Here is a 26,277-nt window from a genome sequence, read left to right on the forward strand (position 1 = left end):
CACTCCAACAAGACTTGTTTGAGTTGTCTTGTACCCATGGTGTGGGCAAGTGGGTTTTTGATATCTAAATCCAGCCTACCACCAGGAATGCTCAGGGTCTACTCAAGAAGGCAAATAATCCTTTCCACTAGTATTTACAGGGTAAAATAAGATTGTTGTTAGAGTATTAAATTTGACAGTAAAATAGTAGTCAAGTTTTCAGGCTAACTTAAATTGGTTAATTGAAATAAGCGAATATTCTAGAAAAATTAATTGTACTGGACAAAAAGCTGTTCCTAAAGTGTTAACTAAAATTTTTATTGGTAGATCATCTCATGGTAAAGTTGTGTAACATGTAATGAACCTAAAGCAGTCATATTTTAGTGCAAAAAATTTAAATTTAAAAGCTATCAAGATTACATCATAAAATTTCCAAAAGCCTCCTAATATTTAAATAAAAAAAGGGAGGATAGTAGAAGAATATCATATAATGAAAAATATCCTGTAAGTAAATTACATCTAGAAAATTTTTACTTTAGAAAATTAACTTTCATTTGTAATGCTAACAGCAAGACACCCATGTAAAACATACATGGTGTCAAAACAAGCCAAAGGAAAATCGTTTGGGCAAAAAATGAAAAAGGATCGCAAGTCAAATTTATAGAAAAGATTCCTTTATTAACTTTCGGTTGAGAATATGTTTGTATATTTTCAGAAAACAGCTCTGAGACCATGTGGATTCCGGCAACAGAGAGGAATTGCCAGGACTAACTACTTCAGCAATGAAGACAGAAGAGACACAGTCCAGAGATGGAAGACGCTGATGACACCTTGCCATACTAGCAGTCAGCAGCTGTGCGTCACTGAAGGTTGCCCAGGACCAAACCAGAGAGGGTTGGACCTGCAATACCACCATCTGTCCACCATCCAGAAGTGAAATATCATTGCTGACATGTACACATAAGGAACTGTTTGACATTGAAATTGGGACTCAAAAGAACTGTTGGCCCAGAAAGAAACTCACTACAGACTGATTCATTTGCCTCTTAGCATAAACATTATTGCTTGTCTCATTTTCGGTTCTTATAAGTGTATTTCTAGTAGCACATGATCTCACTCATCTAGAGGAAATGAGGAACAACATAGACTGATGAATAAGAACATAACCAGAGTCAAGGAAGCATAGATATGACTGTCGGATCTCAGAGGGAAGGTAGGGGAGGGTGGGGATAAGGGGAAGAGATCCACCAAAAGACTTGTGTGCATGCATATGAGCCTAACCAGTGGTCACAGACAACAGGGGGGTGGGGGCATGTGTGCGGAGGGGTTTAGGATAGGAATGGGGGGATGAGGACAAATATGTGATACATTAATCAATAAAGAAATTTTTTTAAAAATGAGTTCTCAGCCTTAACTCATCCCCCAAGCATTTCGCTTCTTTTTTTTCTATGACAGACTATTTCATTTTTACTCAATTTAAGGCAATCAAAGGACTGTCAAGGTTATACTATGACTAAGTCAAGTTGGAATGTCTACTTCCCATCAGAAAGCCATGGCACAAGGTTATCACATTGGATCCACCCCTAGTGATCCCATTGTTTGCCTGTCCCATGTTTCCCTGAGTACATCATGTGTACCCTCCTCCTCTCAGTCTGGCTGCTGTTTAGGTTGGAGGTGAGACGTCAGATGATAATATTGGTGTGGAGCATCAGGTATGTGGTTCACTATCATCCTATCTAATAAAAGAGTAATATGCAAATTAATCATCACTCCATTACGCTACCAGCCAATAGGAATGAGTATGCAAATTACACAACAAAGATGGCCACGCCCATAGCAGACAGGTAGCGGCACCCAGCAGCTCCAAGCCCCACCATGGCAGCACTGGGGCTGCGGGGGGCCGGATGGGGACACAAACACACAGGGAGTCCAGCACCATACAGCCCCAAGCCCTGCCATGGCAGCGCTAGGACTGCGGGGGCCGGATCAGGGACACAAACCCGGATCGGGGACACAAACCCACAAGGAGTCTGGCACCTTGCAGCCCCAAGCCCCACCATGGTGGAGCTGGGACTGTGGGGGTCCTGATGGGGACACACAAACCTGCAGGGAGGCCGGGACCCCACAGCCCCAAGCCCTGTGATGGCAGTGCTGGGGCTGCAGGGTACCAGATCAAGACACAAACCTGCATAAGGCCGGCACCCAGCAGCTGCCTGGCTGCTATGGGCGTTGGGTGTGAGCAGGCCAGCAGCGGGGGGGGTGGGGGGGGTGGGAGGAGTTGGGGGCAGCTGAAACATTGCGAGAGGGAAGCAGAGACACAAACCCACAAGAAACCTGTGGAAAGGGAGATAAACTATCATACCTTTATCTCCTTTTCCACAAGATGAGAAAACTGCCCCTGGTTTATTTAGTGATGTGGCCCACAGCTTTCTACAAGCACAGGGTATTTTATGACCACTCCCAGGAAGGTCTGGTCAGAATACCGTCTCCAGGGAATAAAGCTAATGTGGCAAATCATCTAAGAGAGGAAACAAGCTTTTGTTGGGTTTATTCTGAAGGTCAGAGAACATTCCACCCCAACATATGCTGTGTTGTTATATTGATGATCTTGAGCTGCAGATACTTGAAAAACAGCAAATGCATGCAGAGGCTTTCACTGAAGTCTCCTGGTCTGCCTAAAATCGGACCCACCCAAAAGGAGCTCAAATGTCATAGGAGAAGTGTCATCAGGCAGAGAAGACTGACTCCTGTCACAGGACAGGAGAGTAGAAGTTGACATCACAACCAAACTTTGTTAAAAACTATTTCCCCCCACCCCCATTCATCTTTCCTAAATATCATTTACTCTCCTCTAAGAGGCCTGTATCTCCTGTCCCCTTTCCCTAGGAAGAAGGTATTTAAATCTGCATTCTAAGCCACCTTGAGGAGTTACTCATTTTTCCCTGGGTTCTCCCACATATACTTGAGGTACACATGTTAATGAACTTTTGTTTTTCTCTTGGTGATCTGTCTTTCATTACAAGGGCCTCCACTAAGAACTCAGAAAGTTACAGGAAAACTATTTTTCCTCCTCCACAATTCTATCTCGGGAAATCAAGGTCCCAGATGAACAATGAGGTTGGTTCAAGTACCAAGCAATCCCGGCTGATGGGAGGGAAGCTTCTAGGGAGAAATCAATGATATTGGCATCAAAGTGGGATGGAGGGCACATCCATGGTTGCTGGTGGGAGTTTAAAGTGTTCAACATTTTTGGAGGATGATTTGGCAAATTCGATAGAAATGTTCAAGGTACATCCAAGAGTCTTCTACTAGGAATCGCATCTGCTGAGATAAAGCACAAGCGCATAAGTCCTGGTCAGAACCCAGGATGCTGCTGCGGGCTCCCCTTCCACAATAGGAAAACCTGGGAACAACCTGCATTTTTAGGACAAGGTGGCATCTATACTAATAAAAGGGTAATATGCTAATTAGACTGAACATCTTTAGGATGACCTTCCAGATGTCCTTCTGGACATCCTTCCCGACAAAACCATGTTGGCAGGGCCAAGGCAGAGGAGGTTAGAGGTGATCAGGCAGGCAGGGGAGAGCAGTTAGGGGGATCAGGCCAGCAGGGGAGAGCAAATAGGGGGATCAGGCTGGCAGGCAGGTGAGCATTTAGGAACCAGGGGTTCTGAGGGGTTCCATTTGGAGAGAGTGCAGGCTGAGTTGAGGGGACCCCCTTCCCGTGCATGAATTTGATGAACCAGACCTCTAGTCCTATCTAATAAAAGAGTAATATTCAAATTAACCATCACTTTGCAATAAAGATGGCGGCACCCACAGCCAATAAGGAGGGAATATGCAAATGAACATGACAAAGATGACGGCACCAGCCAGAGCCACGGAGCCAGCTGGAGTGGGCAGGAGGCTTGGCTTCCTTGGTCACCCCAACAATGAAGGAAGCCAAGTCAGCTGGAGAGCAGGTGGGAGGCTTGGCTTCCTTGGTTGCCCAAGCCAGCTCCGTGGCTGCCGCCCAGACAAAGGCATAGTGGCAGGGACAAGGCAGAGGCAGTTAGGGGCAATCAGGAGGGGAGGGCAGTTGGGGGTGATCAGGTCCGTGGTAGGGAAAGTTGGGGGTGTTCAGGCCTGCAGGGGGTGTCAGTTGGAGCCAAGCAGGCTGGCAGGGGGGCAGTAGGGGGTGAGCATACCAAGAGGGGGGGCAGTTGCGGGCAAGCAGGCTGGGAGGGGGGGCAGTTGGGGGCCAGTAGGCCGGCGGAGGGGGGGGAGGCAGTACGGGGAGAGCAGACCAGCAGGGGGGGGCAGTAGGTGGCAAACAGGCCAGCAGGTAGGGCAGTTGGGGCGATCAGGCCAGCAGGGCGGTGCAGATGGCTGTGACGAGGCTGGCAAGGAGGGGACAGTTGAGGGCAATCAGGCCACCAAGGGGGGAAGTTGGGGGTGAGAAGGCCACTGGGGGGGCAGTTGTGGGCAAGCAGGCTGGCAGACAGAGTGGTTAGGGGCGATCAGCAAGCAGGCAGGCAGGCAGGTGAGTGGTTAGGAGCCAGCAGTCCTGGATTACAAGAGGGATGTCCGACTGCCAGTTTAGTCCCGATCCCACAGGCAGTCGGACATTCCCCAAGGGGTCCCAGATTGGAGAGGATGCAGGCCGGGCTGAGGGACAACCCCCCCCCCCCATGCACAAATTTTGGGCACCAGGCCACTAGTTTTAAACAATGACAGAAAACTAAATGCAAATCCTAGAGAAAGTCTAATGAGATTCCTAAAGGTGAAATTCATTCTTCATATGAAAAGGCAACACTGGAAATACTCATTTGTTGTCCACTTTTAGAATGTCATGCTCCTAGAAAGGGGGAAGATAATGATATGCAAGAAGGGGGCTGCACATAACAACACTTAAAAGTAATTTTTAAATGTCAAAGGGGATGAGATCAAAAGCCAGAAATGAAATACAGAGCCAGAAAAAGGAGGAGATAAAGCTTTTCATTGGATTGACAAAATGTACTTGGTGACAACTGATCAATGCTAAAACATTCCTCCAAGCCCCATTCCCTGGGGATCCCAAAAAGCTCCTGAAAAGCCATTCTCTTTTCTATCCTTGATTCTTCAACAGTCTCCTATCTACTAAGGAATTTATGAGCTATGTTAATGTAAAAAAATCATTGAAACCTGTAAAGAATTTTAGTGAGTTTATTTGAGCCAAATTGTCAACATATGCTGGGAAGCAGAACCTCAACGAATTGAGATAATGCTCTGGAGAATGGCAGGTTACATTTATATTTATACATTGCAATCAAAGGAGGGACATAGGTGGGTTACATGAAATTCATTGTTCATAGATTAAGGAGGTAGGCTAAAGCAAAGCGGGGCGGGGGGAGCGGGAACCCCTGAGATGGGATAAAAAGTAAAATGATGGACACATACTTAGGTGGGTGCAGGAACCATTAACATGATAATGAAGGAATTTGTAGTATCTGTCCTGGTGCCCAGCACATTTGGTTGTGCTCCAGAAAAAAAGGGAAGTTACAAGTTACCCAGACATTTCAAGGGTATGTTATCATAGATGCAAAAAGACAGATAGGCTCAGTTAAGGTAAAGGTTGACCTTGTCAGTGAAGATATGGGCCTAGGATGTAACTGCCCACCATAACTGCTTTTAGTTAAAGTTTAATTTCAGACCATCCTTTGTGGTTACTTTAGGTCTCTGAGTTTGCAAGACTGCCATGCAGGCCTGCCCTGAGCTTGGCAGGTCAGCATGTGGCCCCTTTCCTCCACAGCTATCATATTTCACTATGCCTCTCATTATACCTCCATGTTCATCCTTGCCCTAAAGGCCACACTTTCTCTATTTTGCACCATGCCTTATCATCCCCATCATTCCCTGATAGCGTTAAATGAAGGTATGTGTGTGCATTGTCCCCAAGGCTGTCATTGAGCACACAAGAGTGCACATTCAATTCATCTTTGGCTGCGTCACTGTCTGGTTAGATCACCACACAACTGTAACACAGGAAGAATGGCATATGTGGAAGAGTGAAGGAAAAGACCACCTCTTCTGAGGCTAGCAATTTTTCCCAGGGACTTTATAGAACTGAGCCCAGCTCCTCCTTTGTTACTAAAGTATTTGCCATGTGCACATCTCATTTTCCCCATGAGGTGCTTTGCCTTCAGAAGCACAGGATAAGCCTCCTACCCTCAGGGGACCTGAGAATCTCAGATTGCTCTTTATAAGGCTGCCATGCCGGCTTTACCAACAGGAAGTAATTAGGTGAAATTCCTGGTCATTCCCCCAGAAATTCATTGTAAAGAGAAAGAAGGAGAGGCATCACAAACCTTGATTAAACCGAGTGGAGAAATATCTAAAGGTGGCCAGGAGGGAATACTATGAGAAGAAAATATTTCAATGGACAGATATCCAGGAAGGTTATCTTGTTTGTAATTTCTGAGAAGACTCTCTGAGCATAACTTCCAGCCTGAGATACAAGGAGAAAAATATCCAAAATACTACTTGCTGCTCTGACCTGTTCTGACTCCTATAGAAACAGAGCCTCAAGCAGGGATTGCAGTGGCAATGATTTGTTTAGGAGGTGCAAGCCCAGGCAGTGACAGGGAGGACAGAGAATGGGTCATGGTCAGATGCAGTGCCTAAGATAGTGATATTACCCCAGCTGGCCACTACTTCACAGCAAGTCGCTAAGAGACAAGGTAAGTGGCTCAGCAAGCTTGGTCACTCAGCCTATGGGACTTCTCCAGAGCCATTATGAGGAGTGTCACAGGAAGGGGAGAGCATTCAGTGTCTGGGCCGAAAATCTGAATGTATTGCTTGCTAGTAGGAGAGAACTGTATTTGTGAAGAACAGTGTCTCTCAACCCAGCAAAAGCTAATCTTATATAGGATCTGGGAAATGGGACATCCAGAATTTTGTGGGGTTTCAGAAGGGGGAATGTTTGGAGGTGGGCTGAATTTTAGCTGTGGGATTATGGGAGATCATAGCTGTTTGGTTGCTGTCATCTGACCTCTCAGGAAGCAAAGTTCCATGCCTCATAGTATACTGTTCCTCTGAGTCGAAACTAAAGGGATAGTAAAATCGAGAGAGAGAGAGAGAGAGAGAGAGAGAGAGAGAGAGAGAGAGAGAGAGCCCACTTTCTTTAATCATTAAAAAAAGAGAAAAAGGAGTTTGTAGCCCCTGCCAGGTTGCTCAGTTGGTTGGTGCGACCTCTGGTATACAAAAACCGTTGGGTGTTCAATTCCATTTCAGGGTACAAACCTAGATTGAAAGTTCAATCCCCCATCGAAGTGCAAATGGGAGGTAATGGATCGATGTTTACCTCTCACTTCCATGTTTTTCTCTGTGATGTGTGTGTGTGTGTGTGTGTGTGTGTGTGTGTGTGTGTGTACGTGTCTCTCTCTATGTCTCTCTCTCAAATCAATAAATACATCCTTGGGTGAGGATTAAAACAAGAGACTTGGAGGGTGACTTAGAGAGCCTGGCTCTGGACAATAAGGTAATAACATCCCAGAATAACAACTTCTTTTTCAGTTTTTCTTCAAAATTAAATAGATCCCTTGAGCCCAAACAGCTGGCCCCATAAATTTCTGATTCTGGTTGTCTAAAGCATGGGGAAGAAACCAAAGCTTTTTCACCACCCAGCTCAGTGAGGGGTCATCACAACAACCTTTCTCCCACCTGGACCCCCCACGGAACAGCAATTGGCAGGAGTGCCTATCAGAGCAAAACTGCAGCTTGGCCTCTGTGCCCTGATGACCTCCCCTGGACAAGGGAACCCTAGGGCCCCAAACACAGGGCAGACATCAGAGTTAGAGGACCTTGTCCAGGGACCTGGGATTAAAGGTAGAAAAGTGCCCATAGACCTCCCCACCCTCTCCATCTCTGCCCAGCCCTGGGTTCCCCTCGGATCTCCTCCTCATCACCTCCCCCTTTCATCTGTGTAGACCTCCCTGAAGGGATCCCATTTTGAATCATTTCCAAACACAAGTCTCCCCAGGAGAAGAGCTGGGAGAAGACTATCTGTATCACACACTTCGTGAGTACGGCACCTGGAGAGAAGGGATTTCTAACTTTCTCCTGGAAAACATGGAAACCTTGTTTTCTTTCTACATGAGAGCTCCATTAAATCATTTTCATGGTTATATAGATATTGTTTCTTAAATTAAGGACATTTTTTCCCTTTTGAACTGCTAAAAGGTTATGTTTGTTTTCATGTATGAATATTGAATTTTACCAAATGTTTATTGAGATATCTCTGTCTTATGTTTCTCTTACTGAGATGATAAGATTTTTCTCCAGTTTGTGTAACAAATTACATTACTTGATCTTTCTAAAGTTAAATGAGATCTGCATTCATGGTATAAACCTATCTTACTCATATTGTATTAACTTTTTTATGTATTGATGGGTTAATTTTGACGGTTGATACATTGTGCAGGGTGTTTGTGACTGTAAATGTGATGAGAATTTCAAGGTTATGTATTTTTAAATAATATTTTGGCTTAGCTTTTAATGGTCTGAAACATTTAAAAAATATTCACTTTTTAGTTCCTAATAATAAATATTTGCACCTTCTCTCTTTTTTATCTGGATTAGATTCTTCAGAGGTTTGTCAATTTTATTAGCCTTTTCAAATAATTAATCTTTTCTTTATTAAACCTCTCTGTTGTATGTTTGCCTTTTATTAACTTCTGTTATCTTTTATTATTTCTTCCTTCTACTTCACTGAGTTTATTTCACTTACTAATTTCTAACTTATTGGGCTATATGATCATCTCAATACTTTCAGTTTTTGTCATAAATAAGTTTTTAAGACTAAATTTTTCTTTACCTGCTTTAGCTGCATCCCACAATTTTTAAGTACTGTTATTGGTATTATTCAATTCAAAATATTTCTTTTTAAATTTTGTTTTTACTTGTGAGTATTTATATCTTTTTAATTACCATTTTATTGATTTCTCATGTTATTTTTGGGCCAGAAAGCATTCCAAAGACTTATATAAATGATGAATTCATTTATGAAAATATGTATTCTGCACTGGATGGGTGCAATGTACTAGATATATCTAGTGGGACCAAAGCTGGAGTAAAAGGAGAGATAAAAAACCCTTCACCAACACTTTGAACCTCACAAGGATAGGTTAAGCCTTCTCTTTCTTCTCATCATTTGCTAGCACCTGATAGGAACTCTGGGCCTATCTACCCATGTAAAGTTAAGATCCTAAAGGTGAGAAATGCAATGGTGAAATGGTATTGCACTGTAGTAATGACAGATAAGAAAACAGAGTGTTTGATGGGCCAGGATCTTAGATGTCTTCTTTCCTTCATAAGTTTCTCAGCAGCAAGAAGAAACAGTTAAGTGACACATATCTCTATTACTGGGAGGATATTCCAAAAACAGAACTCAAAGCAAACAGCACACACACACACACACACAGCATGCAATAAACAATAAACTGTGAGCATAAAGATGTTCATCTCAACATTATTTAAAATCACCAAAATTAGCAACAGCTTAAATAACAACACAGAAAGTATTAAATATGGTATTTCCACATCAGAGTATAATAAAATATGATTTTTGGAACCCTATAGAAAACCAGGCTAAAAAATTAACTGGCTATTTGCATCCTCTTTTTGACAAAATAAAAAATCATTAAAATATCCAGTAACACTTTACCTTTTGGACTGGCAATGATTTAAAAGAATAACAATATTCAGTATAGGCATAGGTGTGAAGAAACTGCCAAACAGATTTTCTGAAATTTAATGTAAAACCTTTTCAGCTAGCAATTGCTAATGTGTCTGGTAAGTTGTTAAAAATCTAAGTATGATTTGAACTAGCAAACCCACTTTAAGTATATATCCTCAGAAAAATGGGATAAGTACATAAAGGTTATTCACTACAGTGGTACACATACCAGAAAAAAAAAATGGAAACAATCTTGATATAAAGCAAAAGGAGAGTCATTAAGGAAACTGTTGTAGTTCACATGTTACCTACAAATTGCAAAATAGCAGTGGCCGTTAACATAATGATTACTATTTCCTGATAGTCTTATATGACTAAGTAACAAAAGCACGTTACACAACCTTATGTGTAGAGGAGTGACGTCTCCAAGATGGCCACACAAGTCATCCCCACTTTGCTCCCTATCACAAGAAGAACAACTAATGACTGTTCATTAACAAGACGCCACACAAAAAATCCTCGAACACAGGGGTGAGGTTGAAGCATCCCCTGCACTACAGAGAGCAAGACAAACCACTGTAGAGGGATGACAGCTGCTAACTAAACCTATTGCAGTAATCACTTCACAATATATGCAAGTCGAGTCATTACACTGTACATCTTAAACGTACAGTGTTATTTATATCTCAAAAAATACTAGGGAATGATCCTATATGTGGTATTCTCCCATTTTTATTTTGCTAAGTATATGTATTTACATAGGGAAAAGTTCCTATTAAAATACACACTAGCCCAAGCCTGTGTGGCTCAGTGGATAGAGCATCGGCCTGTGGACTGAAGGGTCCTTGGTTCAATTTCTGGTTAAGAAGATGTACCTCATTTGCAGGCTCGATCCCAGGCCCTGATGATGGAGGCAACCAATCAATGCATCTCTCTTAAATCCATGTTTTTCTCTCTGTCTCTCCCCCTCCCTTCCACTCTCTATAAAAATCAATGGAAAAGTGTTTTCGGGTGAGAATTAGCAAAATATATACATATACCAAATCATTGGTTGTAACTAGGTGGTGAATATCAGGTGATATTAATTTTTGCCTGTATCTTGGATTATTTGTATTATTTTTTCATTTTATTCTTTTATATTTTGAAGATGGAGGAAGAGGCCATGAGCCAAGAAATGTAGTTCCTGAAGCTGTAAGACGCAAGAAACTGATTCCACCTTAGAACCTCCAGAGGTGAGACGACTGGCTGACACTTTGATTTTAGTCCCATGAAACTGGGGTCAGACTTCTGGCCTCTGGAACTGTGAGAGAACACATTTCTGTTTTATTAAGCCATCAAGTTGATGATGTCTTGTTACAGTGGCCACAGGAAACTGATACACCACCTTATCTGGAAGTTACATTGAGTCCCCTGGGGTAGCTGCCTCAGAAAAAGCCACATCCTCTGAGAGGACTAAATAGAGATAGGCACCCTCTACCACTAGTGTGGCTACTGCTTATTGAACTAAGCTTTGGTGTGAAGAAAATTGGGCCATCCCTCAGGGCTTTGCAGTTCCAAGCCTGGATTCCCAGGGAGAGCCAAGTTCAAGCCCACACAGATACCGCCACACACAAGCTCTGTGGGCAGGGTCTCGGCCACGTGGAGCTGGGAGAACACTCAAGGCCAGGACCCCAGGACTATCCTTGATCCCCACACAGCCCCCTAAACGAGGCACCCACCTGGGGAGTCAGGGAGAGCAGGACCTCGAACAGGCCAGCTCAGTCTTGCCTCTCCCTGCCTACAGGAGGCTCCGAGGCCCCTTGCTTCTATCAACATGGCCCAGGCGTGGACTTCTTCAGATGAAAAGTGGAACAGCTCCAGGTCTTCACCAAGACCTGAGCTTCCTGTCCTGGAGAAAGAGATCAATGAGATCAGTGACTCCGCTGCCCCCTCTGTGGCTGACCATTTTCCTTTAGGGAAGCGTGTAGACTGCCCTGTGTGGAGGCTGCCGTGGCCGTAATAAACATCCATTTCTATATAGAAACCACTGACTTCTCTCCTTTATTTATTAAACAGCAGTCACTGGGTACCAGCTGTGGGCCAGGCCTGCCTCTGTTCTCTCTGCTCTCATTTCTCCCATTTTCTATTTTCTGCTCACCCCCACCTCCTACCCTCTCCTCACAAACCCTTGCTGTGTTATGACCCAGCTTGACCCTTCTCCACACCTCCTGTGACTGAGCCCCTCACATCCAGCTCCATGTCCCCCAGGGGCTCAGAGTCCCCTGATAGGCCTTTCACTCCAAGCCCAGCCCCTTTCAGCCAGTCCCTTGGTCATCCATGGTAACCTGGCTTCTAGTCTGAGACCCGTGCTGCCCACCTGGGCTACAGCTACCAACACAGTAAGGAAAGGAGTCTTTGCAGCAGAACTGGATGGCACTACTTTGCCATCAGTTAGCAAACAACTAGATATTGAGCACCCACTATGTGCCAGGCACCGAAGGCTCAGAAGTGAACATGGCCGGCACTGTCCTGGCCCTCATCAAACTCACACCCTAAAGGACTTTCATCAGAATTTCCCCAAGTCACTGACACCAAACTCATTTTCATAAGGGTTGGTCAGATGGCCCGAATCTGGGTGGAAATCCACACAATAAAAATCATCCTGTAAGAGGATGCTATTCTTCTGCGTTACGACTTCCAGTTTCCCTGTGCATTGTCACATTAACCTTCGGAACAGCAATGTTTGGGACTGAAAATCACTTTCCAGTTCTGTGGTCAGTGGAGCCCCACCTCTGGATGAAGGGGAGATACAGGGAATTAAAACACAACCAGGGGAGCCATTTCTTCATGGTTCACATAAAGGTAGCCTATGGGGATAAACTTCACTCTAAACTCTGGCATGGAAGAGATGCCGCATTTCCTCATCATCACATCAGGTCAGGCCGGCTCACGTGCTGACAGAAAAAAATGAAAAACAGCCTCCAACCGCAGGCTATCGTGGTACAGCTATGTCCTTAGATTCCAAGCCCCTGGTGATCCTCACAGTCATCCAGCTCTTAGCTGGAAGGCCGCACGTGTGGCATGAGATGCTTTGTTGACACTGGTCCCCCTGTGGCTGGGTCAGTCTAGCCAGGCATGACAGCAGCCAACCCTTCCCAGGTCTTGATGCCGATCTGGGTGCTGCTTTGGAGTTAAGTTCAGTGACAGTTATAGATGAATACTCCCCAATCAAAAACACACACACTGATACCAAACTCATTTTCATACGTGAGAAATATCTCTTTCTGGGTTTGCATCACCCTCGAGGGTATGTCTTCTCATGTCCTGTTGCCCTCAAAGACCACTGTAGCAGAATATCTCAATGATCTTGGTCACTTTTGTAATGAGGAGAGAACAGATGACTTCACGCAGCTTCTGTCTGGGTGCTGAAAGTCCTGAAATAAAGATGTACCAAGTTCATGCTCAGAAAAAGAAAATGAAGGGATCAAACAAACAAAAATATGCAACCATGCACACAAGCACACACAAATATACATATGTGTGCAGGTATTCATATAAAATGTGCACATATATAAATATATAAATGTCTTCCTGTGCCCATGTACATGACTATAGATATAGGTATAAATATAGATATATGATTTCATAAAGCTACATTGACACAAATATAATCCAGTCAAGGAAAGGTTTCTATGCTCAGCAATGTTTTGAAAGCCTCTGCATGGCCCAATCTCCTCCTGTTAGAAGAGGACAATGAGGCCCAAAAATTAGCAATCGAGACACTTAATGGAACTGGAGCCCTGGGCTCCTAATCCCCAGGTCAGGTCTCTTCTAACAGGCTCAGAACTGCAAGGGGTCTTAAAAGTCATTTTATGCCCAAGTTTCAGGGCCCCTAAGAGGTTTTCCAGCCTCTGTTGCAACAGGTGTCTGGAGAGAAAGCACCTGGGCTACCTGAGCAGCCATTCCAAGAAACACACTTTTTGCTGAGCTAAAATCTGCCAGCTATGGCTCCACCACTTCTTAGAGTGGCATAAAGGACTGTTCACGGTTTGGCAGGCATGTGTTCCGTGTGTGTGTGTTTGTGTGTGTGTGTGCGTGTGCACGCGCATGCATGTGCATGTGTGTGCACTTTCTGTAACCATGTGACCTTGAGCACATGACAATATCTCTGAGTCTGTTTCATTTTAAAATATGATTAATGATGATGCCCATGCAGAAGGTGGAGAATTCAATGAGATAACATATAAATTACAAATGTTCTGGAGCATAGTAAGGTACAGATTCATATTCATGCCCTTCAAGTTCCCTCTTTCCCCCACACTGTACTTATGTTAACACACATACACACACACACAAACACACACACACACACACACACACACACACACACACACACACACACAGAACAGCTCCCAAATGACAGACTCAAATTACCTAAATACAGCTAGGTCGTCTCCCTACATGAGTCAGCGGGGAGCTCATTTGTCAGTGGAAACCCTCTCCTCTGGGACACTCAGCAGAGCCCAGGGTGGATTCTCTTGAGACAAGACTTTTCTCCCGTTATCTATTATATTCTCTATGAGGTCAAGAAAAAAGCTTGACCTTCTGCTACTGTGAAACTGTGACAAAGATGAAATTTCTGGGAGAAAGGGGCCAAGTCATAGACACAAACCAATGCTAATCTCACTGATTCTGGTCGCAATTATCTCCTCAGGAGTTAAAGTACCGCTTACGAGTCAGCACTTATGTGTAGGCATTTGAAATGCTTGTAGCTGTACAGCCTAAGTATTAGCATAGGATGCCAAAGGGGGCCAGAAAACAAACTCCTAAAGACTTAGTGAAGTAACCATGGTCCAGTAACAGGTTCAGTCTTCCAGGCTTAGGAACCTGAGACAAAGGAACATAAAAAATGTCTAGTTTTGCAAACACACACTAGAGATGCTGACAAAGGATTGTGCATGGAGAATACAGAGAGAATAGTATAGTCATTGATATCACAGTCAATCCTCCTGCCACAGTTCCACTGGTAAACGGCTCTCAGAGGCCTAGCAGGTCACTGCAATACCTGAGTTCTGGGCAGACTCTGAAGGGCTGGCTGGGATGCTCTAGATCTTCTGCTTTGTTCACATATGGCTCCAGTGTGGCTTCCTGGTATTTGGTCAGAAACAGAGGAACTTAATACCAGGGGAATATCTACAAGTAGGAGATGTCATACCAAGACTAGGAGACAGATAGGGCTGTGACAAATACATCTGTAGGTGTGAATTAGATTTTCCAAACACGACACTTTGTTACATCTGCCCTGAACTGTGAAATAGAGAGAAAGAAAAACCCACCAGTTTTTCAGTCATATATTAGAGGTTCTGGTAAATGATTCAATAGCATTCCTCTTACCTAGCCCAAACCAAACCTTTGGCCACATCCCGTACAGATGTGGTAAGAAACAGTACACCTGTGTGAGATGGGAAGAGAAAGAACCCATTCAATCCAGAAGGGTGTGGTGTGACCTTTCAGCCTTAAAGGAACTAATGTAAATGTTTTGGGGAAAAGAAATGACCTTGGTGAGCAAAGTTCCTGGGTAGATAAAGATCCTCATGTGAAGAACGGGGACTGGGGGAGAAGTTGATCCAAGGTCACATCATAAGCAACAGCACAACCCAGAACATGGCTCCATTCCAATTCTCTCTAACCCAGAAGTACAATCAACACCAATTGATTGGAGGGGTCTCTATTGTTATACTTACCTTATTTTTCTGGGGGTAGGCATGCAGTCTTCACTCAAGCTCACTTCCCCTTTTCTCTGTAGTTCCCTCTTTACTCATCACCCCAGACATTTGCTCACTCCAGAGTTTCATTGAATTATCCCCAACCCAACATTCCAACCTTGCTCTTTGTTGCTGGCTGGGCCATAGGAAATATTAAAGAGTGTTCTAGTGGATGCCAAAACTCTGGAAATTTCACAGATATCCATCTGTCTTATATATATTTTCCCCTCCCCATCCCTGCCCTCTCTCCCTCATCGTTAATACTACAGGGGCCAGATAGAAGCACAATTATCCCACACCAACACATGACCCAGGTTCTCCTTCACTGACAGATCTCTCTCTCAAACCTGTTTTTAATGTCATGTACACCTTCCTAATAGGAATGTATAGAAAACCCCTAAATGTGGGAAGAATCTCTTCTCAACAACACAGTGGAGTCTCATGGACAGATCAAATCAGCCAAGTTCTGGTCCCTTATGCCTGTAGGTTCTAATTGTAGGCATAACTTGAGAATGATCAGGCTCAGGGAAATTGGTTTATAGCAGCAGCCTCAAATGCCATGTGTGAGTGTGGGAATGTCATGTCAGTGTGCCATTGTCTTCGCTTATAAGGGAAGACCCTGCGCAGTTGCAATAGGAACTAGATGTGATTTGGTGAGTGGATAAGGCCCAAGGGAATTGATTGCCCATCATGGGCTGGACATGGCATTCTCCTACATGTTGAGGAAGATCAGGGACACAAGCATGTCAAACTCACGGCCTAAACGAGGCATGCGGCCTGCCACCAGCAAGTTTGACATGCTTGGAAAGGATAAGAACAAAGGGAATACGGGATCTCAATGAACTTTTCCATCACAATATGGTAGCCACTGTGATAGCTTCCTCTTCTAAGAGAACAAGTGTCCCACATTAGACATATAGACAGAAACTTTTATTCTTCACACCCTTTATTTTCCCCCAGATTCCTGGAACAATATAAAAAATGATGATGTTTATAGAGTTGTGGATAAGATCTCAGACTATGGAACCTCATCCCTGCATTATAATCACTGTTCCCCTTCACTCTTATGATCTGAGTGATATAGAGCATGCCCCCTACTTTCTAGGGGTCTGAGAATTCTCATTTGTAAAATGAAAGAAATATAAGTAGCTCACTCAAAGGGTGAAGTGAGGATCTATGGTCAGAGATCAATCAATATTAGCCACCATTAAGTTGTTAGATACTATTTTCATATCTTCTTTTCCAGATATATGATTAATTATACTTAGACTCAGGTTCTTAAGATTACAAATCACAGATAAATTTCACCATCTTTTACTTTGACTCAACTTTGGACACATCTAGAAAGAAACTTAGTCGCTGCAGTGAGGCTTTTCCCAGGTGGGGTTCTTTCTTAGGAAGGTACCTGTTTCACACCCTTTTCCACGTGTCTGCCACCTCAGTAAGCTTTCCCCTCCCCTAACTTGGTATCTCTACTTCTAAATTTGGGAGAACTTTCCTACATGGTCTTGGCCATTTGACTATCCATTGAGGTTAAAAGAAAAGTTTCGCTGAACTCCCCACTCTTTCCTTTTCAGCCTCATCGGCATAGCATGTCAAAGTGGCTATGTTCAAGATTCCAGAGCAACTTTTGAAAAACCAAACCAAATAGTGAGGGACACAGGAATGGGGATGGTGAGAAAGGTCAACATTTATCCAAAGAAGATACACAAATGACCAGCCACCCTGGGAAAGATGCCAAACCTCATTAGTTATTAATAATATGTAAACCAAAACCACAATGAGATGCCATTCCATACCTATTAAGGTGGCTATAATAAAAACAATGATGATAATAATAACCAGTGTTGGTGGGATGTGAAAAAATGGAAGTATTTGTATGTTGCTGGTGGGAATGTAAAATGATGCAACCACTGCAATGAAGAGTTTAGCGATTCCTTAAAAACTTAAACCTTGGATTACCATATGACCCAGCAATTCCACTCCTAAGCATATAGCCAAGAGAAATGAAAACATATTGTCCACACTGAAGTATTTTGGTTTCTTTGCAGGAAGGGGAGGGTGTTTATTTTTTAAGTCCTCACCTGAGAATATTTTTCCATTGATTTTTATACAAATAGAAAAGGAAGAAGGAGGGGGAAGAGAAAGATAGAAACATTGACATGAGAGACACATGGATTGGTTGCCTCCAACACACACCCTGACTTGTGCTGCCGATTGAACCGCAGCTGAGGTACATGCACCTGACTGGGAATCGAACCTGAGACCCCTTGATCCAAGTATCAATGCTTTAACCACTGAGAAAACTGGCCAGGGCCAAACGGAAGTTTTTACGCAAATATTTATAGCAGCATTTGTCATAATAGCCAAAAGGTGAAAATAACCCAAATTTCAATTGACAGATAAAGGGGTAAATTGGGACACACACACACACACACACACACACACACGGAAAATTATTAGCCATAAAAAATACTGATATATGCTACAACTTGGATGAACCTCAAAATCATTACCCTAAGTGATAGGAGCCAAACACAACAGCTCACATATTTCATGATTCCTTTAATATGAAATATACAGAATACGCAAATTCATAGAGACAGGAATAAGATTAATGGCTGCCAATGGCTAGGAAGGGGTGTTGCTAGAAGAGGGAGAATAGAAAGTGATTAAGTACCCATTAGTTTGTGGATACACACAACTTAATGGTTAACAACTTTATGGGTATGGATGAAATGTTCTTCTGGCATGAGAAAGCTTGGAAACTAGAGAGAGCTGGTGGTTGCACAACATTTTGAATACACTAAATATCACTAAATTGTACACTTTAAAATAATTTTATGTTATGTGAATTTCATCTCAATATTTAATAAAGGTTATAATATAATCTTATGTTTAACATAATCTTCAGTTTTAAAAATGCAGATATACATGAGAGTAAAATATGTTAGTTCATACCTCAATACAGTAAAGATGATTATCAATGAACAATCTGAAATCAGGTCATTTTAGTGGTTCCTCTTAAATTGCTTTTAAAATTTTCCAATGATTATAAAAATTAGTTGCATGCTAAAATTTTAATAACTAGGAAATAAAGGTTACAGTGGTATTGAATAATAGATTTTTTAAGAACCTGGGGGAAATTCTCATGTTGTAGGGTTAAAAGAAGATAAAACAATATTGTATTGTATGTGTAATGTGATCCTAAGTATTTAAAATGAACTTCTTATGGTAACACTGTCTGTGGGGGGTGAGCAAATGAGTGACTTTTTTCCTTTCTACTTTCCAAATTTTCTTTCTTTTTTAAACCAAAGTACGGGTATTTCATTATTAAATGAGTCATTTAATACAATATGAGCATCAATATAATTATAATTACAAAAAAATTTATAACAAAAATGATATGATTTTCATATTTCCAAATTAGAGTCAACTGTACATTTACAAAGAACTATCTTTGCATGAAGCCCAAAAAGTCTCAGCATGAAATGAGTGATCCTTTTGCCCCTGTATTTTTGCTGATTAACAGTTTCTTAGAAAAGCAGCTTCAGGTTTTCACCTAAGGTCTGAGACAGTAGAAGCAGAGGATTCAGTCTCAGCAGGAAAATGCCAAAACAGGAGCTGGACAAAAGAAGAAACAAGGACATGACCAGAGGCTGCTGCCAAAGCTGCCTTAATAGACACCTGCGCTCTCTGCAGGACGAAAGGCCAACTTTCTTAATGAGCATATTTACCACTGTCATCAGAAAGGTTCTTTATTGTGTAAACGTCTACTACGAGGCAGGCTGAGTTAAACAACGAGAGGTTTGGAGTGGTATGACAAGGTGGTATGACAAGGAAGATGTTTACACTGAAGTTATGTATTTTGATACATAATACTCCTCATAGAAAAATTGTAAAAAAACAGAAAACATAAAGGTGGACATTTTAATTACCAGACTCTAACCACTCAGAGAAGCTTAGTCAATCTTTGGACAGAATTGGGCAAAGGCCATTTAGAAGCAACGATCCTTCACAGTGCAGTGAGCTCATCAGCACAATTGGCTTAGCAGGTGTGAGCCTATTATGTGCCAAGCCTGCTCTAGCAGAAGTGTGGCTCTGCACAGAGCACAGAGGACACTGAAAGGACAATTATCGGTCTTTGGTTGACAAGCACGCTTTCTCACTTCACTCGATATCAACAATTTAGTACCTGAACTTCCTTCGGGGAAACTGCTCTTTCCAGTCCTGGTTCATGTGGTTTGGGTGGGACTGAACCCAGCCAACCCAAAGTAAAGATGACCTAGGCTAAGCCAATCAGTGGGTTCATCTACAAAGGCTACAGTGATTCCTTACTCTAGGCCAATGCATGTCAAGGACAGACTTTGGTTAAAAATGTTGATAAGACGGATGGATTCTATCACTGAGCATCCTCTCTAATAAAATGGTAATATGCAAATTAACCATCACTTCGCTACATAAGCCATGCCCACCAGCCAAGCCATGCCCACCAGCCAATCAGGGCGAGTATGCAAATTAACCCCAATCCAAGATGGCTACAGCCACAGAGAGCAAGCTTTCCCAGGTAACAGAGGAAGCCAAGCTTTCCATAGCCATTGCTGGCCTAAGCCTCCACTCAAGCTACAAAGTTTCAATTATAGAAGGTAAACAAATTCAAACAAATGGCAGCAGAATGGAGCTTGAGAGAGCAGGCCAGGGTTGCCGGCAGCAACAGGGGAAGCAAAGCTTCTCGCACACCCTGGCCGGGCTCACCCGATTAAGGCAACAAAGTTTCAATTGTAGAAGGTGAATTAACTGCCACAGAAATGGCTGCCAGAGCCCCAGGCTTGGCTCCGCTCCAGGCTACAAAGTTTCAATTGTAGGAAAATAAATTCCAGATACCAGGGCCTCCCCTTGGGTTGCCAGGGGGCGTGGCCGGCCCGCAAACCACCACAGCCCCGCGTTCAGGCCGCCCCACACCCCAAGGGAACCCCCACCCTGATCAGGGACACCCTTCAGGGCAAACAGCTGGCCCCCACCCGTGCACCAGGCCTCTATCCTATCTAATAAAAGAGTAATATACAGATTGATCATCACTGCAACACACAATATAGTTGCCCCCATGTGGTCAAAGATTCTGCCCCCATGTGGACACAAGATGACCACCACAAGATGGCCAGCAGGAGAGGACAGTTGGGAGGCATCCGGCCTGCAAGGGAGGGCAGTTGTGAGGGACCAGGCCTGCAAGGGAGGGCAGTTGAGAGGGACCAGGCTTGTAAGTGAGGGCAGTTGGAGGTGATCAACCCTGCAGGAGAGGGCAGTTAGGGGTGACCAGGCTGGCAGAGGAGGGAAGTTGGGGGCAAACAGGCTGGCAGGGGAGCAGTTAAGCATCAACCAGGCTGGCAGGCAGAAGCGGTTAGGGGCAATCAGGAAGGCAGGCAGGCAAGCAGTTGGGAGCCAGCAGTCCTGGATTGTGAGAGGGATGTCACCAGGATCGGGCCTAAACGGGCAGTCGGAAATCCCTCCAGGAGTCCCAGAGTGGAGAGGGTACAGGCTGGGCTGAGGGACAACCCCCCGCAGTGCACGAATTTCGTGCACCGGGCTTCTAGTTTGTAAATAAAACCCCTCGGGAGGACACTGTGATGGTGAATGGGTTGCTATGTCGGTTTAGTAGATGGTGGTGATGCTCTGTGCCTCCCCTGTGCATCACTCTACCGTGGCCCTTCCCACTCAGTACTCTGCTCCCTGATGTTTCTGTCTCCCCCAGCAGATGGTCAGCTCTTTCTAAAGCAGCGGTTTTCAACCAGTGCCTCACAAGAACTTTTAAAACATCAATACCAGACTATTTAGTCAGGAGCACTAACCTATTTTCCCTTAGGTCAGCAAATAAAAAGATGCCAACAGCCTAGCTGGTGTGACTCAGTGGTGAGTTCCGACCTATGAACCAGAAGGTCATGGCTCAATTACTGGTCAGGGCACATGCCCAGGTTGCAAACTCAATCCCTAGTGTGGGGCCTGCAAGAGGCAGCTGATCAATGATTCTCTCTCTTCGTTGATATTTCATTTCTCGCTCCCTTTTCCTTCCACTCTGAAAGCAATAAAAAATACATATTTTAAAAAATGACAACAACCAACACAAAAGTTATCTGGTATGAATGCCATGTCTTGCCCTATAAACATATGGGTCATATAATAGAGTTGCATTTTATTGGTCACATTATATAATATTGTTGTGTGTGATTAGTTAATTTTTGGTACCAGAAATTCTTATATACAAGGATAGGCACTTGATATATTTTTAAGTCACTTTGGAGCAAAAAGGGTACTTAATTACTTGTAATAAATCAATCAAAATTATAACTATTTATTGTGAAATCTGTAAAAATATATATATTTAGTGTGCCACAGAATTTTAGTAATTAGATCCTGTGCTATGAGATTGAAAAGTTGAAAATCGCTACTATAGAGGAAGGAGACACATCTCTACTAGGTTTGGCCATTGAACAGAGAAGGACCTAAACAGACACAAGCAAAGAAATTACCCTGATGGACTTAGTTGCATGGAGATGAGGCATAGGGGTTCTCTCACTGGGGACTCAGATTTCCGGGCTCCAGTACCACATGCCACAGGCCCCAACTTGTACCCATGGGTTCCTGCTCAGGGCTGGAGTCTGCTCTAATATCTGCTCTGAGTCATCAGCTGTGGGTACTGATATGGTCACTTCATAGTTCTTACACAACCACCCAGGCAGAGACCATCATCAGGAAGGAGATGTGGGGGCAGAGATGCTTCATAAAAAGCCTTCTGGGATGAAGCACTATAAAACCAGAGAGGGACTCAGGTCACAGAGCCCACCCATACCTCCTTCCTCTTCTGGGCGCTAACGGAGAGCACAGAGAAACACCAGCAGCTCCGACCTGAGCAGCCTTCCTGGGAAGATGCAGCCACCCCTGCTCGTGCTCCTGCTGGCCTTTTTCCTACTCCCCAGTGCGGAGGCAGGTGAGTGACCCTCCCTAACCTCACAGGCCCCACCCATCTCACAGTTGGCACAGACCTGCTGGCCCTTCTGCACATCCCTGATCCAGCTCTCCACCAGGAATGCTCTGAACCCCAACTCCCAACCCATCTCAGACCCACACACATGATGCTGGATGAGCCACAGGCAGAAAAGACAGGGCAGAAGCCTATTCTCAAGAAAAGCCAGTGGGCACAATGCCCTCCCCAGACCCTACCTATGCCATGTGGAGAGTGGAACTTCCTAGAAGTGTATGGCAGAGGCTGGGAAACTGCAGAGGGCATAGCAGTCCTGGCTTCCATGTCTCTGATGAGACAGGTGCTGTCCTCAGGGTCTGCTTAGGAGAGAAGCCCAGAGCTCAGCAGACCCCACAGTTGGTGGTGTCACCGTCCCCAGAAGACTGCTGCTTCCTCTGCTCCATCTCAGTCCCTTTCTCCAGCTCGGCTTTTATTCCCAGGCCTTTAGCAGGTCCACTCCTTAAAGGATGAGCCACTGAGATTGGAAACCCCAAACTTCTCTGCTTTCCAGAATACCACAGCACTGGTCTTACCAACCCTCCTCTGGAGGCCCATTGGGAGCCATCCCTCCAAGCAGCCAACAAACACTTACATGGCACCTCCCCACGTGTCAGCATCTAGATCCCTAAACTTAAGTCCTGGACACTGCAAAGCACACTGCCCTGGACATCACAGCACCACAGGGGCCTCAGAAGCTCACCCAACACCCAGCGAAGTCAGGAAAGGAATTATCAGGAGCCTCCAGGCCTTCCCTGTTCCTAAGACGCCTATTCTCACCTGCAACTATGTGGTAGGCAAAGTCACAGACCCAGCTTGTTGCTGTTTCCTTTTTCAGAATAGAAAGTTGAGGCGCGTCCCTACCTACTCCCAGCTCTACGCCACCCTAGGCTCCCAAGTGCCCAGCCACATGAGTCATCAAGCCAATGCCAGCCTGGTACACACCCGGGGTGGTGGCGGGGGGGGGGGGGCAAAAAGTACAACAGGATTTTTTTCTACAGGTGAGATCATCGGGGGACATGAAGCCAAGCCCCACTCCCGACCCTACATGGCCTACCTTCACGTTAAAAGGGAGAAGGGGGATTCCAGGTGTGGCGGTGTCCTTGTGGGAGACGACTTTGTTCTGACAGCTGCTCACTGCAATGGAAGGTGAGAGGCTGCAGCCAGGATACACCTCCTGAGACCCCTACAGGGACCCTGACCTTCATCCCAGGAGCTACAGTTCAGGGCAGGTCTTCAGGCTCCTGGAAACTCAAGTCCATGAGACCTCATCAGAGGAGCCCTCTGAGATCATGACAGAGCAAGGAGAGCCTGAGAAATAGGACAGCTAAGCTTTGGGCTCAGAGGGTCGGAGGTGAAAGCAAGGAACACAATTGAGAAGAGAACAAACACACTGGCCAAAAAAAGCTGCTGTGGACCATAAACACATGCATTAGGGTCAAAATGCAAATGCAAGTAATTTCATGACATTTCCTGAGGGCAATAGAGAGCTCCCTATCTCTGACCTCAGTGTGGTGGAGAAGCAGAATCACCGAGTCCCTGGCCCCTATGACCTGCACCAGCTGTGACCTGCCTTTCATAATCCCTAGCATGTATCTCTTATGACTCTACCTCCCCCCCAAACTCACCCACTCTGTTCTCTGTGAAGGTCAATCAGTGTCACCCTGGGGGCCCACAACATCAAAAAGAAGGAGAAGACCTGGCAGAAAATCCCAGTGAAAAGAGCCATCCCACACCCAGACTATAATGAGAATAAACTCTCCAATGACATCATGTTGCTGCAGGTAGGAAACCTCCTGCTGCTCTTGCAGTTCTGAGATCTTATTGTTTCTCTTCTGACTCTGACCTGTCCTTTCCATTCCTCCCACTCCAGTCAACTGACTAGTCCCAGTAACTCAGGTGTCCCATCATGGTCTCCAGGCCCAGATGCACTGGCTGACCTGGGCTCCCTTGCCTCTTCCCCATCAGCTGGAGAGAAACATCAAGCAAACTGATGCTGTGAAGCCCCTCCTACTGCCAAGAGGCAAGGACCTGCCAAGTCCAGGACAAAAGTGCACTGTGGCCGGATGGGGGCGGGCCAAAATGAATTGCTCTTTATCAGACACTCTGCAGGAGGTAGAGCTGACCCTGCAGAAGGATTCGGAGTGTGAAAGGCGTTTTAACAATTACAACAGGACCATTCAACTGTGTGTGGGGAACCCAAGAGAACCTAAGGCTTCCTTTAAGGTGATACTGAACATCTGCCTAGCTTGGCTATGGGAAGAGGGATGTTTGGATATAGACTGGGATGTGAGGAAGGAGAGGAATCCTTCACCCTCTAGGCTATGATCTTTCTCCCCAAGAGGAAAAGTGAGGAGCCGCCAGAGCTGGGAGGAATAGCCCCTCTGAGAGGCTACAAGGGCCTATGGTCACTCTAAACATGGTGCTTCTCCAGACGGTGAATTTGCAATACTGGCCCACGCCGGGACACTGCAGTTAGATAACTATTCTCTGGGTGTGCAGTAGTTATACCTGGTGGCTCCTTCTCCATGCTAAGTGTCAGCCCCACCTGCCTGCTCTCGGGTCCTTACACAGTAGACTGCAGTCACAGCCCCGCAGGACCTTCATAGCCAGAAAATCAGAGATCTGGGGGAGCAGAGGGAGCCGCCACCTGAGGTTAAGTGAAGCAGTGACAATGTCCAGGCTGAGGGGACCACAGTGACCTGCCTGTCCGCTTATCTCCAAGGTGGAAACCATGCAAGGCAGCCTTCTCTGAGAGGGGTTTGGAGGTGAGGGGTGGAGGGCAGGGCCAGGAGAAGTGACTCAGTTCTTTCCTCTCTCGGTCCACAGGGGGACTCCGGAGGACCGTTCCTGTGTAAAAATGAAATCCAGGGCATTGTCTCCTATGGAAGCCCTTGTGGTTGGCAACCCCCAAAGGTCTACACCAAAGTTGCCAGTTTCCTTCCCTGGATAAGAGAAACCATGAAAAACCTCCAAAGGCATGACCCAGACTATCTTCTCTGGAGCTAATCCAGGATCACACTGCCGGGAGGGAGGTGGTGCCAGCAACTGAATAAATGTCTCTTAGCTGATGAGAAGAGCTAGTTTGTTGTTTATTCTTTGACCCTCATTCACAGGCACCAGCTCTGTGCTCAGAAGGCCAATAGCACAATTCTTTTCTGTTCTACTTCCTCCGCTTCCCTGTCACCCACCCCACCACCACCACCACCAAACCCCATGTAAAGCTGTTACCAGCTCCTTCTTGGCCAAACCTGCACCTGCAGGGCCCGCCCTTCTACCGGGGCGAGAGGAGCACCATTAGGAGAAAACATGAATCTCTCTGTTCCAGGGCTCAGTGTGAAGGTCTTACCTATTCCTCTGTTACTTGCTGAGAGGAAAGGACTAGCACATTGGGTACTGGGCACCAAGCAGGCACAGCTTGGGCTGCAGCTCAGGAGGCCTCACCACACTGGGGAGAGGAGGGCCTTCCTGAGCAGGACATTGTTCTCCCACAACCAGGGAGTGGCAGGTTTTGGGGCTTGGGGGCTGGTGAGGAGAGATGGGGGTTGGAGGAGTGAGGCAAGTCCTGAGAAGCTCCTCAGTCCCTCCTGGGCTGAATTTCTCTCCCTCCCTTTTCTGCCCTCCTCTGAGCTCAGGGCCTAGCTTGGCCTCCAGTCTCCTGGCTGCCCCTTCTTCTCATCCCTGCTGACCACTGAGCCTCCTCAGAGTCCGCCAACCCCTGCGCCCCACAGACCACATTGATCTGAGCTCCTTGCTCCCCCATACCCCTCCCACCTAGGACACCCAGAGCCCAGGTTCCAGCAGGGCCTACTCACTGAGTTGCCACCCAGCTTATGCCCTGGCACAGG

General features: G+C 45.1%; 1 protein-coding gene across 1 annotated transcript; it reads left to right on the top strand.

Annotated features, from left to right (window-relative positions):
• Positions 1-1,608: 1,608 nt before the first annotated feature.
• Positions 1,609-25,438, top strand: LOC307098699 (granzyme H-like; the record flags this gene model as incomplete). The annotated part of the gene is made up of 6 exons (XM_079769728.1): positions 1,609-1,691; positions 22,290-22,399; positions 23,431-23,578; positions 24,078-24,213; positions 24,398-24,655; positions 25,259-25,438. The coding sequence occupies 6 exons, from the start codon at positions 1,609-1,611 to the stop codon at positions 25,436-25,438; spliced, it is 915 nt and encodes a 304-aa protein (XP_079625854.1).
• Between the last annotated feature and the right edge of the window lie 839 nt (positions 25,439-26,277).

This window comes from Cnephaeus nilssonii (genome assembly GCF_951640355.1).
Source record: "Cnephaeus nilssonii genome assembly, chromosome: 4".
Lineage (NCBI taxonomy): Eukaryota > Metazoa > Chordata > Mammalia > Chiroptera > Vespertilionidae > Cnephaeus > Cnephaeus nilssonii.